Source organism: Apium graveolens, chromosome 1, assembly GCF_009905375.1.
Source record: "Apium graveolens cultivar Ventura chromosome 1, ASM990537v1, whole genome shotgun sequence".
NCBI classification, from domain to species: domain Eukaryota; kingdom Viridiplantae; phylum Streptophyta; class Magnoliopsida; order Apiales; family Apiaceae; genus Apium; species Apium graveolens.
In genome coordinates this window covers 201,868,581-201,884,527 of record NC_133647.1, presented here as the reverse complement: position 1 = coordinate 201,884,527, position 15,947 = coordinate 201,868,581, and the positions used below count along the sequence as shown (strand labels likewise).

Sequence of the window (15,947 nt, the reverse complement as noted above, 5' to 3'; positions counted from 1 at the left end):
CAACTTGTTTTTGGATTGCAAGCACGAAATTGTTTTTGGATAGCAAGTACAAAATTATGTTCCAGATTACAGAAATTCTTTGGTGAATAAAATTATATTTTCCAATTAACCTACAACGGTAATTAAGATCCAATACTTAAAATGAGGTCAAAGTTATTTTAGGTTAAATGCTTAGGGCAAATTCAACAGTGATCAAAAGATCTAAATTTGGGTCAGATTATCCCAAATTTCATTCCAACAGTGATCCAAATTTGGATCATTGAACAGTAGTGATCCAAACACTGATCCAAATTTGGATCACTTGATTTAATATAAAATAATGGTTTTGTTATTTATAATTTATGAGATTTTAAATTGATTTTTGATTTTTTAATTATATAATTAATAACATAATATAATTAATAATTAACAAAATTTATTTTAAAAAAAAACTTAAAATAATGAGAAAACATAATTTCATTAAAATTTAAATAATGAGAAAACATTGCATAAAATAAAAAGTACATAAAATGCATAAAAGAAATTACAACACACAAAATGACTGGAAAACGATACTAGAAAATATAAAATTTTGATTTAGTCGGACAAACTATTTATGTTTCCTCAAAAATAATCAAAATATTGTCCGTAGCTGGTCATATATTATTTTGAAATCCTTGACCTTCATCGTCATTTCCTTGAAGACGAACGTGATTTAAGTGTGTCAGTTGAAGAGTAGAAGTGCCGATCAAGAAGTTGAGTCTATTCTGATCGATGAAAATACTCGATTTCAAGCATTCTTGAACTGCCATAGAAAAATAAAAAATTAAGAGGCACATATTGCACTTAGAGATGCAGTAATTGAGCATTTTTTGGAAGAATATACTAATTCAGAAAATTAGTGTGTATCAATGATATTTTGTATGTTAATTATTGTAATAAATGTGTTTTTCGTGAATTAAATGCATAATTTTAATATTTTTATTTGTGTTAATTTTTTTGATTTAATTAATTAATGAAATGTTATATAAATTGTTAATAATGATTAAACGATAAATTTAAGACAAAATTACTTAATATGATATTTATATATTATTATATGTAAAAAGTAATTTAGATCTAATAGTAGAGTTACTCAAAAATTTGAATCAGTTGGTGATCCAAATTTGAATTTTTGGATCACAACCGTTGGAGATAACAAGAGATGGCCTTACTAAGCCTAATATTTATGAAAACGGAGAAAGTATTTATCCTAGGAAATCATATGCGCAGATTGACGACATTATCACAGTTTTCAATAATCTACCCGTCTTTTTTTAGTTGTCATCTTATTTTTTATCTGTCAAATTGACCAATTTTTGATCAAAATTTAAACAATACTCTAACATTATTTAAAAAACTTAAAATTATATACAATTAAACATCTTTAAAATAATATAGCTGGAACCGAGAAAAAATATTACTTTAGCGAGTTTATTATTTTATCGGGAGTAAAAATTTAACTATGTCCATTATGTTGGGACCCGAAAAAAATATTATTTTAACGAGGTTATTACTTTAATGATTATTACTTAATCGAGGTTCAACTGTATTAAAGTAGATTAAATGAACTTTTCAATGACATAATTTTTTTATTCTGTTATTAATAAACTTCCGTCAAACTTTGGTCAATTTAAATAAATGTTAAATGTGACTGCTAAAAAGGGACGGGAGTAAAAAATGACAAGTAAGAAGAGCCAAGAAAAGGGAAGATTTTAAGTCTCTGAATGGGTGCATGAACCAGAGAGTACTTATTCATGTGATTCATCATGTCCACTGCACAAAAACAAAATGTTTAGAACCACAGATGTCCTAATAATGCAAAGTAAAGTTTCAATCTAGCGACCAAATATGGTGCTGACTGCTGATTGTTCTTCCTCGAATTATCTCTCTTTGTAATCATTGAAACAGCAACTCCACAATATCAAATTACGAAGACTAATAAGAAAACCAACTTCAATTGCAAATCGTTTCAGGTTGTGTATTCTTGGTTAACTGGATAGCGTAAGTATGTTTTAATTGTTATTTACATAGCACAATCAGATATAACCTTACGGAATCAATCATCTGAGTGAATGAGTGGAGGCATGAGATCAGTAGCAATTATTTCTTCCAAAACAAGAGCAAGGTCACTGAATCGACTCCGTGCTTGTGAGATGCTTTGTATATTCACCGCGTGATCTAACTATAAAATTGAAAAATCTTTATCAATGTTAAAACATCGTAAACTAACAACAAATATATAAGCTATTTATCATCATTAAGAATGTGTATTAGTTACCAAGAGAATATCATATAAATAAAGAACACCAAGATTGAAACTGCTACTTCTACTAACACTATATAACTCAGACAAGAATAAGAAACAACTATATTAGTTACTTGAAGCAAAATAAACATGCCACCAAGCTTAACAAGTAAATTGACACTCAGTTGAAATTGAAACGATGCAGTGTTGTAAACGATACAAAACGAACACAAGGAATAAAGGGGAAGAGTTTGCTTATATTCCATCAAAGTGAATATCAAAATTAAAAGAAGGTACATCTGCAAACATAATTAATTTATGAGCAAAGAAGTACCTCTTCGATTAAGCAAAATAATCTATTTCCCAGTTTGGTGAGAGATTTCTTCTGATCCCGTGGAGCACCTGAAATCACTTTGCTGAAATCACAATACAAGAATGTTGATTTGAGCTGAAGATCTCTCCTGACCACGTCCCATGATTCCTCATCATCCATCAAGACATCGCCTACTGACAATAATTCGCAAGCACAACTTCGAATTCTAATAGCACTGCCCCTGAACTCCATGTTTTTTACTAATGTATATTGAACTGAAAAAGAACCATGAATTGAAGTTAAACAAAATTGATATATACAACAATACGCCACTCAAATAGTGATGCAATCAAAAATAAATAAGAATTTTTATTTTCTTTTATAAATACGAAATACATTGGCCGGGCCTCTACGGTGCTAAACCTTAAGCATGTATAATCCACATTTCATTTAAATGGGTGCTTGTAATATAACAGAAGATTAACATATAATGTAAAGAGGAGAATGGCCCTGAAACCCGAAGAAACCAGAGCTTCAAAGTTTCTTTAGTTTAAAATTTTAAGAGTGAAATTGTTATTTCAGAAGTCAATTATGCAACTACAGATTTACTGGTATGCTTAATAGCTATACTTCTTATAACCTCAGGCCTCAGCAGAGATAATGTCACACCCTCATGGACCATGTATTGTAGTTATAATTGCTATATTAATGTAGATTCAAGTGATCATTTGTTTACTACCTCAAAAACAAAACAAAAACCAACATTGTCATAAATAATCTGTTTCATAAACCAATTGAGAAGAACAAAGAATCAATACAAAGGCGAAATCGCAAGTTTCCACATCCAAGGTTCCTAAAAGCCTATGTATTTATTTTCGAAAAATAAGAACAACCATGTATTAAAGGGTATGTAGGGAAGATCCTAATACTCAGAATTCAACCATGAGATTGTCAAATCATTCATATATGATCAATACCAATGAATGTATAGAACAATAAAACACATACATAAATACACATAATCATTCATGCATACATAGAAATACATGAAGCAACAGAGATGACTCACCTGAATACAGACTGGTCTGGACACCTGAATTAAAGGGTCAAAAGTATTAACATGATGATTAGAAGAAAAAACTCCTATAAACATGTAATAATATAATTAAAAATTTAATAATATCTAGCTGTTAGTGTATATTGGTACAGGTATATTATGCATAATAAGTGTGTGTGTGTGTTTTTAATCACCTGATGATGATCACAAGTTGGAACTGGTTCAACAGAATAATCTGGGCTTTACAAGTTCCTTCTTTTTCTCAAACTCCTCTGTTTTTTCTTGTCTTTAAACAGATTAATAATTTTAGAAAAAATGACAAAAATAGCTCATTTTTAAAAAAATTTAACCAAAATAACTATTCTGAAAAAAGTGGGCATTACTCCACTGTCAGTTGGGTATCCCTTGTATAAGATAATCCTGTCAGTTGGGTATCCCTTGTATAAGATAATTCACTGGTAGTTGGATATTTCAGGTTGGGTATCTCATATAAAAGTTCGGCTAAAATTGGCCAACTTTTCGGAAATGAGTCATTTTTGTTAATTTTATATAAAAATAGACTACATTTATCCTTCACCCATAATTTTACTACCATTTAAATAAATTGTACTACCACTTTCCTAGCCTGTAAAACATTCTAAATTTTAAAATCTGATGATTTCTTTATATACTTTGAATTCTAAAACATTTTCAATATTTAGAAGCACTTTCAAAAAATAGCAAGTGGTGTTTTATATTATTAAAACATGATGCATGTATAGTTACTTTCAACTCTACGGGTACCGCCGTATTTAAGTTTTATCTGATTTATAACTAAATTTGAAAATTACAATATCACTTTCAATAATTAATAAATTAAATTTTCCTATAAATCCATTATGAATTCTAGTGTCATCAGCATGATACCTCTTGATATCTGTACTTGATGAAACTCCAATCTCGGAGACAAGTAAATTACAGTTCGGATTACATACAGGGAACGGATAGCATTTCGATGATCAGCACCCACAAGTTTGTTCCTTTGATTTGTGCATACACAAGTTCGTTTAAGTTGTAGCAATTCTTACAGGCTTGCACACTAAACTACATGTGAAACTTAGCATTATATCTGGGGATTTAGAACCTTGTGACGCAATAACTATGAGTAATCAATAAAATATAGAATACTTGTGTTGCTAGAGCCTAGATGAATGTTCAAACATACAACTTTTGTCAAAGATAAGTTGCGATTATAAAACCACCAAGTGCATTACAATTTACAACAGTGAGAGTACAAGCAAAAGACGGGTCATAATTTACAACTTAACAGGTCAAGGATATGCAATTATTACCAAGAGAGATCATCTTGGCAAGCTAAACTTTATACACATAGGTTTGATGCTAAGACAAGAGCTGGCTTATAGTGAAATTTACTGGTCTAAACGACTAGCCCTGGTGTTCAAAAGGTGAAGAGTCTCTGCAACATTATTATGATTATTGCTATGCAAGTCCTGCTTCCTTGTCCACCGAGGTTAAGTTTGAGCTCCCAAAAATGGCGCGTCTACAAATTCTCTTCTCGTGGGAACCAACATTTTGTATAAAATTATGGTTTTACAATCAAGGCCTCCTACCAGCTTTTTAGGGATTTACAACGGAATATACCTACTTACACAGATCCGATATTATAAGCTCAACATCAAAAATCACGTTGGTATCATCTTGACTCCTGCTTTAAGCGGATCTCGTTTGGCAGACCAAGCATCTTTGTCTGGAAAAATAATTGCATACAAGTCAGCCTGCCTTCATTTGCAAGACTTAGATGTGACATAAAAAGGATGTGATGCCAACAATATATGCATAAATAAGATGAGCACAAGAAAAGCTACCTGACTTGTACCAGGCAAGATACTATTTGCAAGTTCATTATTTATGGATAGAGGCAGGGCAGGCATCCGGCTCATTATGCCCGGCATATTGCTCATGCTGTGAAAATTTGAAGTCAAAATTTTTAAGAATTACCAGCACTTCGAACTACTTAAACATGGATAATGTTGCAAGGAAACTTTTTGACATGCATGTGTTTGGACACTGTATTTGCACCTACACTCTTTAAGGGAGACTTCAAAACTTTCGTTGATAAGTCCATATATTACAATCACAACTTCTAATTTATTTTATCTTATGTCAAAATATGCCTGAGTCGTTAGACACTTGTATAATTCTGGATGTTAAATAAGAACATTATGGTATAAGGAAAGATTACCATAATCAAACACTGTACCACTATGTATGTTACAATAGCATTAGCACATATCTATATATTGCACCAGCATGCTTAGATATCTAAGAATGACACGTTCATTTGATCTTCATACTTCCTTGGCCGCATGAGTATGAGAGGCTGAAGTATTGGATTAAATTGGTATCTAAAAAATTAGAGTTTTGTGACACTCTGACGGCTAACCATGCTCAATAAGTACCCTACTTGCTTAGAATTCATCAGAAAACCAGGTATTAAGATATGCTCAGAACATATACATACTTGTTTAAGATAGCGGTGATATTGTTCCTCATGCGACAAAAGAGATCAATGTTATCCTGCAACTGTTAGGAAAGGAAATCATCAGAGAAAGGGCCATTTAAATGTGCATACATCGAAACACTCATATAAATAATCAAAAGACAAAATTAATAGGAAAAGACAAGAAGTCATGTTTGATTGAATACTCTTATAAATTTTTCAACACGTGTATTCTCTAAGTGCATCATCAACAAGAAAACAAATGAATTTAGCAAAAAAAAACAAGATAACAAATGTATTGATTTAGCTAACATATGGTTCCAACATCCACTTCACAAAATTAAGCTGAAACAAAAGAATGACTTCCTAAAAGTATGTGTGGCAACTCTTGAACTTCCTAGTATATTTTTAAAATGACCCAATTACTAGAGCTTAATATCCACGGTTAGAATAACTTGAATAGTGCCAATATCAAGAAGTTATGCCTTCAGGAAGTGACACTACATGGTAACTTTAGCTAAAGGATTTCACCTGGAGTGTAGAGAGATTAACTGATATACGCCCAAGAGCCTCGTTATTCTGTTCCAAAAGATTCCTTGCACCATCTGAAGCTGAAAGAAGTTCTGATATTGTTACTAATAAGAGAAGTTGTCTATAAAGTAGCTTAGCCATGCAGCACAAAACCACTTACTGTGAAAACAGAATAATGTCTTAAAAATTGAAGTTGATTGGCAAAATAATACATATTAGACACCATGGAAAGATCGTGAAAGACGAGGTCTAGCATGCAAAGATGCATTTAGTCGGTGACTACAAACTTAAAGAGAGTTGCTTCAAATGACAACCTCTTCTCTCAAGCCTGGTATCATTTCCAGGACAATACAATTAAACAATTTCACCTGCAAGTTTAGACGGAATATATATAATACATAGTTTTCTGGAAGTCAGTACAGCAGAAAAAAGTACAGTTTGGAGTGTGCAAAATTAAACATTGCCAACTCAAGATCAAGAATGCAAAAGAAAGTCCTACAGAGCAAACCACATGCAACAGGTTCAGGAAGAATTGCTGCACAAAAGGCATCATTCAGGTACTCGATACTGATTAACATGATTCTGTGTTAGAGCATCTCCAATAGGCTCTTTAAATAGGCTCTTAACTTCAAAGATAAAGAGCCTTATATAAATTAGAGCTCCAACACACTTTATATAGAGCTCCAACACACTCTTAGAGGCTCTTTAAAAAGATAAGAGTCTATTCTCTCTCCTCAAACTTAAGAGCTATTACATGGCTCTTAACTTCTATTTATTAATAAAATATTCATTCCCTCCAACTCTTACCCAACTTTTGTCTCACTTTTATGTTTAGAAATGAATAAAATATAAGTAGAGAGTGGATACAAAGAGTATTGTTGGAGTTGAGCCTCTTAAAAATGTGCCAACTTACTAAGAGCCTAATATTTAATATTATATCTAAGAGTTTACTAAGAGACTATTGGAGATGCTTTTACTGTGGTTATGCTCAAAAAATGGTGTTGATACTCATCATTACAATTTTTCTTCAGTTGTCCAAGTGATAATTTGCACGTGTTCATAAACTAATAACGGTTTACATAATATATTTATCAAAGTAGAAAATGAAACTAGATTGAGATCATGTATAATATTAAAGTGAGATCAATAACCAACTTAACCACTTACGAACTGAAGATGCCAATTACTACATAATTTGATCCTAACCCAACATATATACAGCCTACAGGTCAGGTTTTACTTAAAACCAACTCTCTGGGACCTTAAAACTAATTTATGTTCTTCTGTAAAATAAAATATTGTATTTTATTAAGAAATATATTCTTTGCGAATTGCTTAAATATTTTTTTTTAACAATTTTAGAAAAAGTAAGGAATAAAATGGTTATGCGGTAAAGCAATTTATTTTATATAAAATTATTAGACAATTTACAAAAGAAAACATTAGGTACCCCACAAGAACACGACGTTTTATAATTTACAAGAATCTATTGCATCAGAACAAAAAAAAAAATGAATTGTTGATGAAACATACATTTATAGCTAATATCGTTTCTAAATTTTAATTTCTTACCAAAGTAATGTTTTATTTAAAAAAATATATTCAAAGACAGAATTAAATAACATATTCGCACGCGAGCGTTCACACAAATATAAGTGAGGTATAATACTAATTGTTTCAGTTTAAGAATACTTTACTCAGGGTGGGGGGATCCTTTTGCTTCTAATTAACCAATAGAAACACTGACCTTCATGGGACATGAGATCAATTCCACTTTGATGTTTTCTTGTTCCAGAATATCCAGCCACACTTAATGGTGAAACTGAAGATGTGCTTGCCTTCGAGGATGATTCTGTAAATGTATCCTGCCAATACAGAAAGTCAAACTTGTATAGGTACTCTTATGAACTGAAATATGACGATAAAATATCCTAGGTGCACCACCATGAAGTAGAAGGGTTGGTTTCACATTTCCTCTAATGTAAATAAATATCAACCCAACAGAAAACTACAATACACAAGGGATGATTGATTGCTCGCACTTCACAAGAAAGAGCGGGAAGCTCGCACTTCACACCATGGTTTTAGTTTTTGTTGTAGAATAAAACAAACCTGACTTCCTCAAAGAGAAAGAAAACAAGTCCCTTGGAAATGTGTGGCGGGGCACTTGGTCTTTAAATGAAAGAAACACAGGTGGAAAAACAATTTTGCACCCAGAGATGAACTTTCTAAAAAACAAATCTTCTCCTTCTCAATTGAAGAACAAATTGAATTACTTTGAGGTGCAGTATCAAGCTTATATGGTACAAGGAAATCTGACCAAATCTCATGTTTTATGATTTTTTTATGGGCAGCTTTTAATAATTTGAATACTTCATTTGTCTAAAATCATTAAATATGCCCCATTTTTTATGCACCTAGTTCACTAGAATTCAGTTGTGTACAGTTTATGTGCAATTAATAGGATTTGGTATCACCAATTCTTAATGATGCAATCAATAATACTCTTTCGATCTATCAACATACACAAACACATAAACATATCTGTATATATTTCTGCAGTGGAAGATTTTACTGTAGTAATATTCTAGCACTTGACTCGCCCAGTCGCCCTATTTTACAACTTTTTTACTAATAATATATTCAGTCTAAAATTTTTCTACTTCAAAATCAATCACGGGAAAGCAGGAACCCAAAGAATAGTAAAACCTCCAAGGTACTAAGTTAAAGATGTGAGTTAAGCAAGCTTAAATTCATAGATCTTCACTAACTCGTTATCCTGAATAATGAATATGTTGCCATAGTTGTTTTAATGACATTATGGGAAACGCTTTCACTAATTAACTTGAGCTCAAAGCCCCAAACGATTTAAATATTGTAAGAAAAAAATAACTTTAAGGAAAGGTTTGTTTGTAGGCATACCTTCATGTCGTTCACTTTCTTCCTAAAATTATAGTCATCCTGTTTCCTTCGCTTTCTCTGTCAAATATGAAGTTCTGTAAGCATTTGGACTATAATGGGAGAAGACAATTATCTGAGTAATCTTGTCAAGGGAATAATGAATAGACTTTTAGATGGTGCAATCTATTCAGCAGAGGACACTATGTATTAACTAAAAAAGGTTTGCTTGTACCTCTACTAACAGTGATTGTCTATACTTTACACTTTACCTATTTGGACAGATAATAAAATATCTATACACACGGATATTTTTAAGGCCGGGAAAAAGTGAAGTTAGTTTTTCTGGTTTCATAGTTGCGTTAGATATTTATTATCATTTCCCATCACGATGAGATATAAGGCTTCTGCTTCTAATGAAAGAAGCACTCTGCCCCTCTGATCTTTCTGATCATGATCATTCAAATAAAAGCATCATCTTTATTCATGAATGAAGAAACTGAATCAGAATTGGAAAGGGACGTGTAATGGGAAAAGACACCATGCCTCTATAGAGAAAACCATTTTAAGCATAAGCAGTCTAGGTAAAAGTCACACTAGATGCCAGTCTACTCTAGGTTTCTTTTGGAAACTTAACATGGTAGTAACTTGAAACTTGAAAGTATTGTTAATCTTTATTCATGCAATGAGTGGTGGTTTCACACTGAGATTTTCACCCTCAACTTTTACGAGTAAACTAGTAATTACTGGAAGCCGAGTATATTTTCAAAAAATGCACTCCTGTCAAAAACTTCTGAAAATAAATTTTGGAACCTAAAGTAATTTACATTTATCCTATTGATATATCCAACCAAAATATTGCAGAAAGACCTAGACTTAATATTTCGGTTCGGAAGCTATAAATTGTTAAAAAAAAATACTATGCGGTTTGCTTAGGTGTGTTAAATGACAGAAGTCGATTTGTCCGGCCCTATACATGGCACTGGGTATCTACAGTTAAGTAGTGATGATAGGTACGGAATACTAAAAAATACATGTTACGATTTTCCTTGCTTGTTCTGACCATATGTTCTTTTAATACTTTCACTGCATTATATAACCAAAAGATATCATTTCGATGTGTAAGAAGCTCACCAACATCCATCTACACCTCAGAGCAACATCACGTACTGTTTTGTCACGCAGCATAGCTGCAATCTTTATATACCTCATAATGCTTGGCTCATCAGCATATCTACAGGAATCAAAGAAAATATTTAACACAATAGTACAAAGGAACTGACCAGATACTGACTTGAAACTTCCACCAACCATATGAAAGTTGAACAATAAGTGAGAATCATTCAAAAGACAGCATAAACTCTGAGTAGCCTTATTCCAAACACACATTAGCACTACAAAACTAGATAAATGGAACAAACTACCTACTTGACTAGTCCTTCCTCCAAACTATACTGTTCCTCAACCGACCACTCAACGGCAAAACCTGCATCATACTTGAGGCCTGGAACTGTTTCAAGCATAGGGGAACTGGAAGAGTTTGTAGCTTGAGTTACACTTGACCCTGGGTTGCTAATGGAATTCCCTGAAAACATCATGCCTCCGCTACTGCCCGTACCATAGTAATTTCCCATCATAATCATCTGGGATGTGCTGTCCATGGCACTTGACTGAAAGGCAATAGCATGTTGATTTACAGGTGATCCAAAATATTGCTCATAGTGAAAGCCTGTGTTTGATTCTGATGCCATTCAGGTAGTCTTCAGATAGTCTTACTAAAAGAACATGACACTCAAAAACACACCCAACACTTCAGTCTTGCTTATATCCAAGCAAGTTATGCTGCACACTGCTGAACTTTACGAAGTCCAGATATACAGTTCAAATAGTTTTATGTTCCCTTGTAATTCTATCCCAGACAGAAATTCAAGCTGAAAATGCAACATAAAATTGTCTTCAGTAAATCTTTCCCAGTTCCAAAATCATAACATAAATAAAAATTTAACTCAAGCCCTAAATTCCCAACAGAAATTATGATCATACACATTTATAGACATATAAATCAAGATCACAACAGCCAAAACTAAAAAGTGTAGAACCCTAATTCACAACTCCTACAACAACAAATTATTCACTACAGAGCTTCCTAAACTAATAAAAATTAAATCTTTACACAATCTACACCTCATAAAAATCAAAACTATATACAAAAATCACTGATTCTAGAACATCCTAACCTCATAAAAAAAAACTAAAACTTTCCACAACTCCCACAAAAATTACTGAGCAAAAAGCTCACTAAACTCATAAAGATCAAATCTTTACACAACTATCCCAATAATTACCGAGTTCAAAGCATACCCACCTCATAAAAATCAAAAATTTACACAAAGATCACAATAATTACTAATTTCAAAGCATACCCACCTCATAAAAATCAAAACTTTGCACAAAAATCACAATATTTACCAATTTTAAAGCTTACCCACCTCATAAAAATCCAAACTTTACACAAAAATCACAAAAAGAACAGTGATCAAGCAAGAAAAAAAGAAAACCCAGAAAGCCCTAGAATGTGGAATATTAACTTTAAAAAGTTGGCGAAAGAAAGACAGTACCTTTACAAATGAAAATTGAAAAATGGGCCAGAACTAGAAGGATGAGTAATTGGTTATATCACTATATGGCTTTTTGTCTCATCACTACCACCCAACTTTGCTATTGTTGTTGTTGCTGTCCTAACTTTCCTTTTCTCCCCCTTAACTGTGCGGATATATGTATTTATGCTTATACACGTGTATTTAATATTTGTAATTCTGTGGAAGAAGACAAAAGAGATTGGCCAATAAAAACATTGACCAAATAGTGTGTGCTTGACTGCGTGGCATTTTTTTCAACAATCTTTTACGACGAAATGAAACAACACGAATGAAAAAAATATTATTATTAGTGTCCGTCTTTTTAATACACGGATACGAAAATATATTATTGACATACAATGTCGGCTTTGTATTAATCATTTATATACGCTACACGAGTGTAAGACTTAAATTAAAATATATAAATGTATGTATATCAAAAATTAAACATACATAACATAACTTAATAAATTTCTAAAAAAGATTTATAAGAAGATGTACCGAAAATTTTAAATATTTTGCTTAAATGTTCGTTTTCATTCATTTTATTTATTTTGTATACACAAATCGTATACAAAAAATTATGTGTACTTCGTTTCGTAAATATTCATGTTAAAATCTTGTCATTCGCATAATAGTGTTAGGTGCACATTTTTAAATTGTATCAATTTCGTGTTCACTCACAAATTATACAAAACATGACATTAGTAGATTTTATCAACTATCAGATTTTTTACTCAAAAATTATACGAAACATGACATTAGTAAATTCCATTCTTCTGATTCTAGCTATCATTTTTTTTAATGTAAATATAACTTATTCACTCATTTAATATTTAATCACATTCAAAGAGGATATTTTAAATTTTTATCTCATCGTTCACAAAAAATAAAATCAATTTGAACAACACACATTAATTTGTGAAGTTATGGACTATGAATTGACTAGATACATTGGGAATCGCAATAAGCTTTTGATGCCCTAGTATCCATTGCACATCTTTAATTCCCATCCACTTCCATTTTACCCAATTCTACTTGCCCAATAGTTGTGCCAACTTTTTCTTTCCTCATAATATTTTACTAATATTTTGCATATATTATTGGATGCCAATTATTGGTTGGCTTTTCATATATTTTGAGCTTTATCATCAAGAAGGAAAGTGCATGTTTATACTAGTACTAAGGGTTAAAGTATTCGATTATAATGTACGATAGGGCTCACCAGAAAATCGAAAAAATTTGAAACCGAAACCGCTAAAAAACGTTAAAATTCGAATTGCAAAAATCCGATCTTAAATTGTAACCGCAAAATTAAAAACCAAAATTGAAATTGATTTTTCGGGTTCGGTTATAGGTGAAAACTGAACCGAAAAAACCCGATCTGAACTGATAATTAAAAATAAATAAATAAAATATATTTAATATATATATATATTTTTTAAAAATTAATAAATACATATAATTTAAGTACAAAGAGTGGCGGCCAAATTATAATACTGCAGAACCATTTGCATGATTATATAATGAATGAACCGAATGAATAGTTTGGCCAACTCAAATTAACACTCGGTTGTTTATAATGTTGCATGCATTCTGCAGGATTTTAGTAATGGACTTGTGGGTTGTGGCAACTAATGGGTCTGCGGTCGGTGGTCATGCATTGCTAGTTGCTGCTTACTTCTTGTCAAAATTTATGTTAGATTTTTGTTATTTACGAATTAACTTAGATTTTTGTAATAAATTATAAAAATTTTGTATTCTTATTTTGGAAAAAAATTATTTTATATTTATAATTTATATGTTTAAAAATTTTACTAATCATATTTATTTTGTTAATTTTATTGGACACGGTTAATAACCGAAACCGATAAAAATCGAATCAAGGTTTTTAAAACAGAAACTGAACCGGTGGCTCGGTTGCGGTTTTATATTTTAAAAACTGATAGTATGTGAATTCAGTTTCGGTTTTATATAAAACCCGCTCTGATTCGTCCCACGCTCTCCCCAGACCGAAAAATCAAATACTTTATTGTTGTTACTCTATTATCGGCTTACTGATTTTAGTTATAGAAATGTAATGTGCATGCTGATTTTAATTACTAACGGGCAGGTCTTAATCAATCTAGCATCTATCTGACTGCTATCACCTGTTAGTTGTTATCACTTTTTAACTTACTAATGGTTAGGTCTTAATCAAACTAACATCTACCGAGTATTACTCATTTGACCCATTTAATTATATACAATTTATTTTAAAAAATGTTCTTCTCAATTCTTTATACATTTTAACAATAATAAAATTTTGTAATATTAAATTAATTACTCATATCCGCTACTTTTTTATAATAGACACATTTTATACATTAAATATTAATCGGTTTCATCATTTTATCCACTTTTTTTTAATAAATTATAATTTTTCTTGATTCATCTCGCACTCACACATGTACAAATCCATGGAACGGGTAGAGTATCACTTATTAAGTGCAACTTGTAAGACTTGTGCACGATTGACGTTTATCATACGTTTGTTACTATTTTGGTTTAAATATTAAAATGGTCACTCAATTGAATTTCATATATCAGTTTAATTACGAAATTTAACGGGATATCATATGAATCATTAAAATCATATTAAATATCAAACAAATATCTTAAAATAAGTGTTCCAGAACTAAAAATTATTTTTATGGAGTTCAGTATACTTTTCTCGAATCCTACTACAACCAACTGAAATTTATGAATTCTAATATTTTAGATAATATAGTGAGATTTTTAAAAATTTATTTAATATCTATTTTTAATTTTGAAGTTGTTTTTTTGTTTAACTAACAATAATTAGTAGATTAATTTTTAAAAATCTCACTATATCACTTAAAATAGTAGAAGTTTATAATTTTTCATTTGATTGTAATAGGATTCAAAAAAATGTATAGAACTCCATAAAAATAATTTTTAGTTCTCGAACACATATTTTGAGGTATTCGTTTGATATTTATTTTGATTTTAGTGATTCAAATATTGCCCCGTTAAATTTGATGATTAAACTCATGTATGATATTAAGTTGAATGATCATTTTAATATTTAACCTTTGCTATTTTTGCATGCAACTCTTTTTTCTAAAATTATTTGTTCAAAGTTGATGTTCAACTCCGGGGCAGTAGTTTCGAAGGGGAAACTAATAAGATTTTGACACATGGGAACAAAATGGGTGTAGGACAAATTTAACCTATTTTTATATAAAATTAACAAAAATGATCAAATTTTCGGAAAGTTGACCAACTTTAGTCGATCAGATACCCAACTGTCAGTGAAATATTTTTAACAACCTAACTAATTAAATTTCTCAAGATAATACTTATTTAAATCCAAACTCCATTAAAATCCAATAAAACTTTCAATTCTTGAAATAAAATACAACCAAATTACAACCAAACCAACAAACTCTAAAGAAAATCTAAGAAAATACAAAACTCCTCAAAGTCTTGGAACTGGAACTCTTCCCCTTAAACAACCCGCCTAAAAGAGAGAATACATGTCGGAGGAAAACAAGAAAAACAAAGGGCCGACAGTGAGCGAAAGGCTCATATACGAATATAAAATAAAGCATAACTGAACAAAAATTAAAGGATGACGATGCTAAGAACACAACTGAATATCTGAATGAAGCACACTAATAATAATAGTGAATGAGACAATATAAAAAATTGAATACTCAACTCACAAAACAAAACTAAAT

General features: G+C 31.1%; 1 protein-coding gene and 1 long non-coding RNA gene across 5 annotated transcripts; both read right to left on the bottom strand.

Moving 5' to 3' along the window:
- Positions 1-538: 538 nt before the first annotated feature.
- LOC141724335 (uncharacterized) lies at positions 539-3,933 on the bottom strand. 3 transcript variants are annotated; one of them, XR_012576597.1, is made up of 5 exons: positions 3,831-3,933; positions 3,649-3,672; positions 2,601-2,854; positions 2,074-2,203; positions 539-784 (listed from the first exon to the last, which is right to left on the bottom strand). It is a non-coding gene; the product is annotated as an uncharacterized LOC141724335 (long non-coding RNA). The 3 variants fall into 3 exon arrangements; XR_012576598.1 differs by lacking the exon at positions 539-784 and adding an exon at positions 1,680-1,794; XR_012576596.1 differs by lacking the exon at positions 539-784 and having other exon boundaries at positions 1,974-2,203.
- Positions 3,934-4,806: 873 nt separating this feature from the next.
- On the bottom strand, positions 4,807-12,339 carry LOC141678793 (uncharacterized). Of its 2 annotated transcripts, none has more exons than XM_074485188.1 (9): positions 12,184-12,339; positions 10,994-11,496; positions 10,700-10,799; positions 9,590-9,646; positions 8,415-8,532; positions 6,668-6,747; positions 6,158-6,219; positions 5,502-5,598; positions 4,807-5,383 (listed from the first exon to the last, which is right to left on the bottom strand). In XM_074485188.1, exons 2-9 carry the CDS (start codon positions 11,314-11,316, stop codon positions 5,330-5,332), a joined length of 891 nt encoding a protein of 296 aa, XP_074341289.1. In that variant the 5' UTR covers positions 11,317-11,496; positions 12,184-12,339; the 3' UTR covers positions 4,807-5,329. The 2 variants fall into 2 exon arrangements, with proteins under 2 accessions (XP_074341289.1, XP_074341297.1); XM_074485196.1 differs by having other exon boundaries at positions 12,055-12,189.
- Positions 12,340-15,947: the final 3,608 nt, after the last annotated feature.

Coding starts and splice junctions, on each gene's coding strand:
- LOC141678793 (XM_074485188.1), bottom strand. CDS start 11,316: ATGGCATCAGAATCAAACACAGGCTTTCACTATGAGCAATATTTTGGA. Junction 6,748..8,414: donor TGATCTCATGTCCCATGAAG/GTCAGTGTTTCT, acceptor AACTTCTTTCAG/CTTCAGATGGTGCAAGGAAT. Junction 6,220..6,667: donor TTAATCTCTCTACACTCCAG/GTGAAATCCTTT, acceptor CTTTCCTAACAG/TTGCAGGATAACATTGATCT.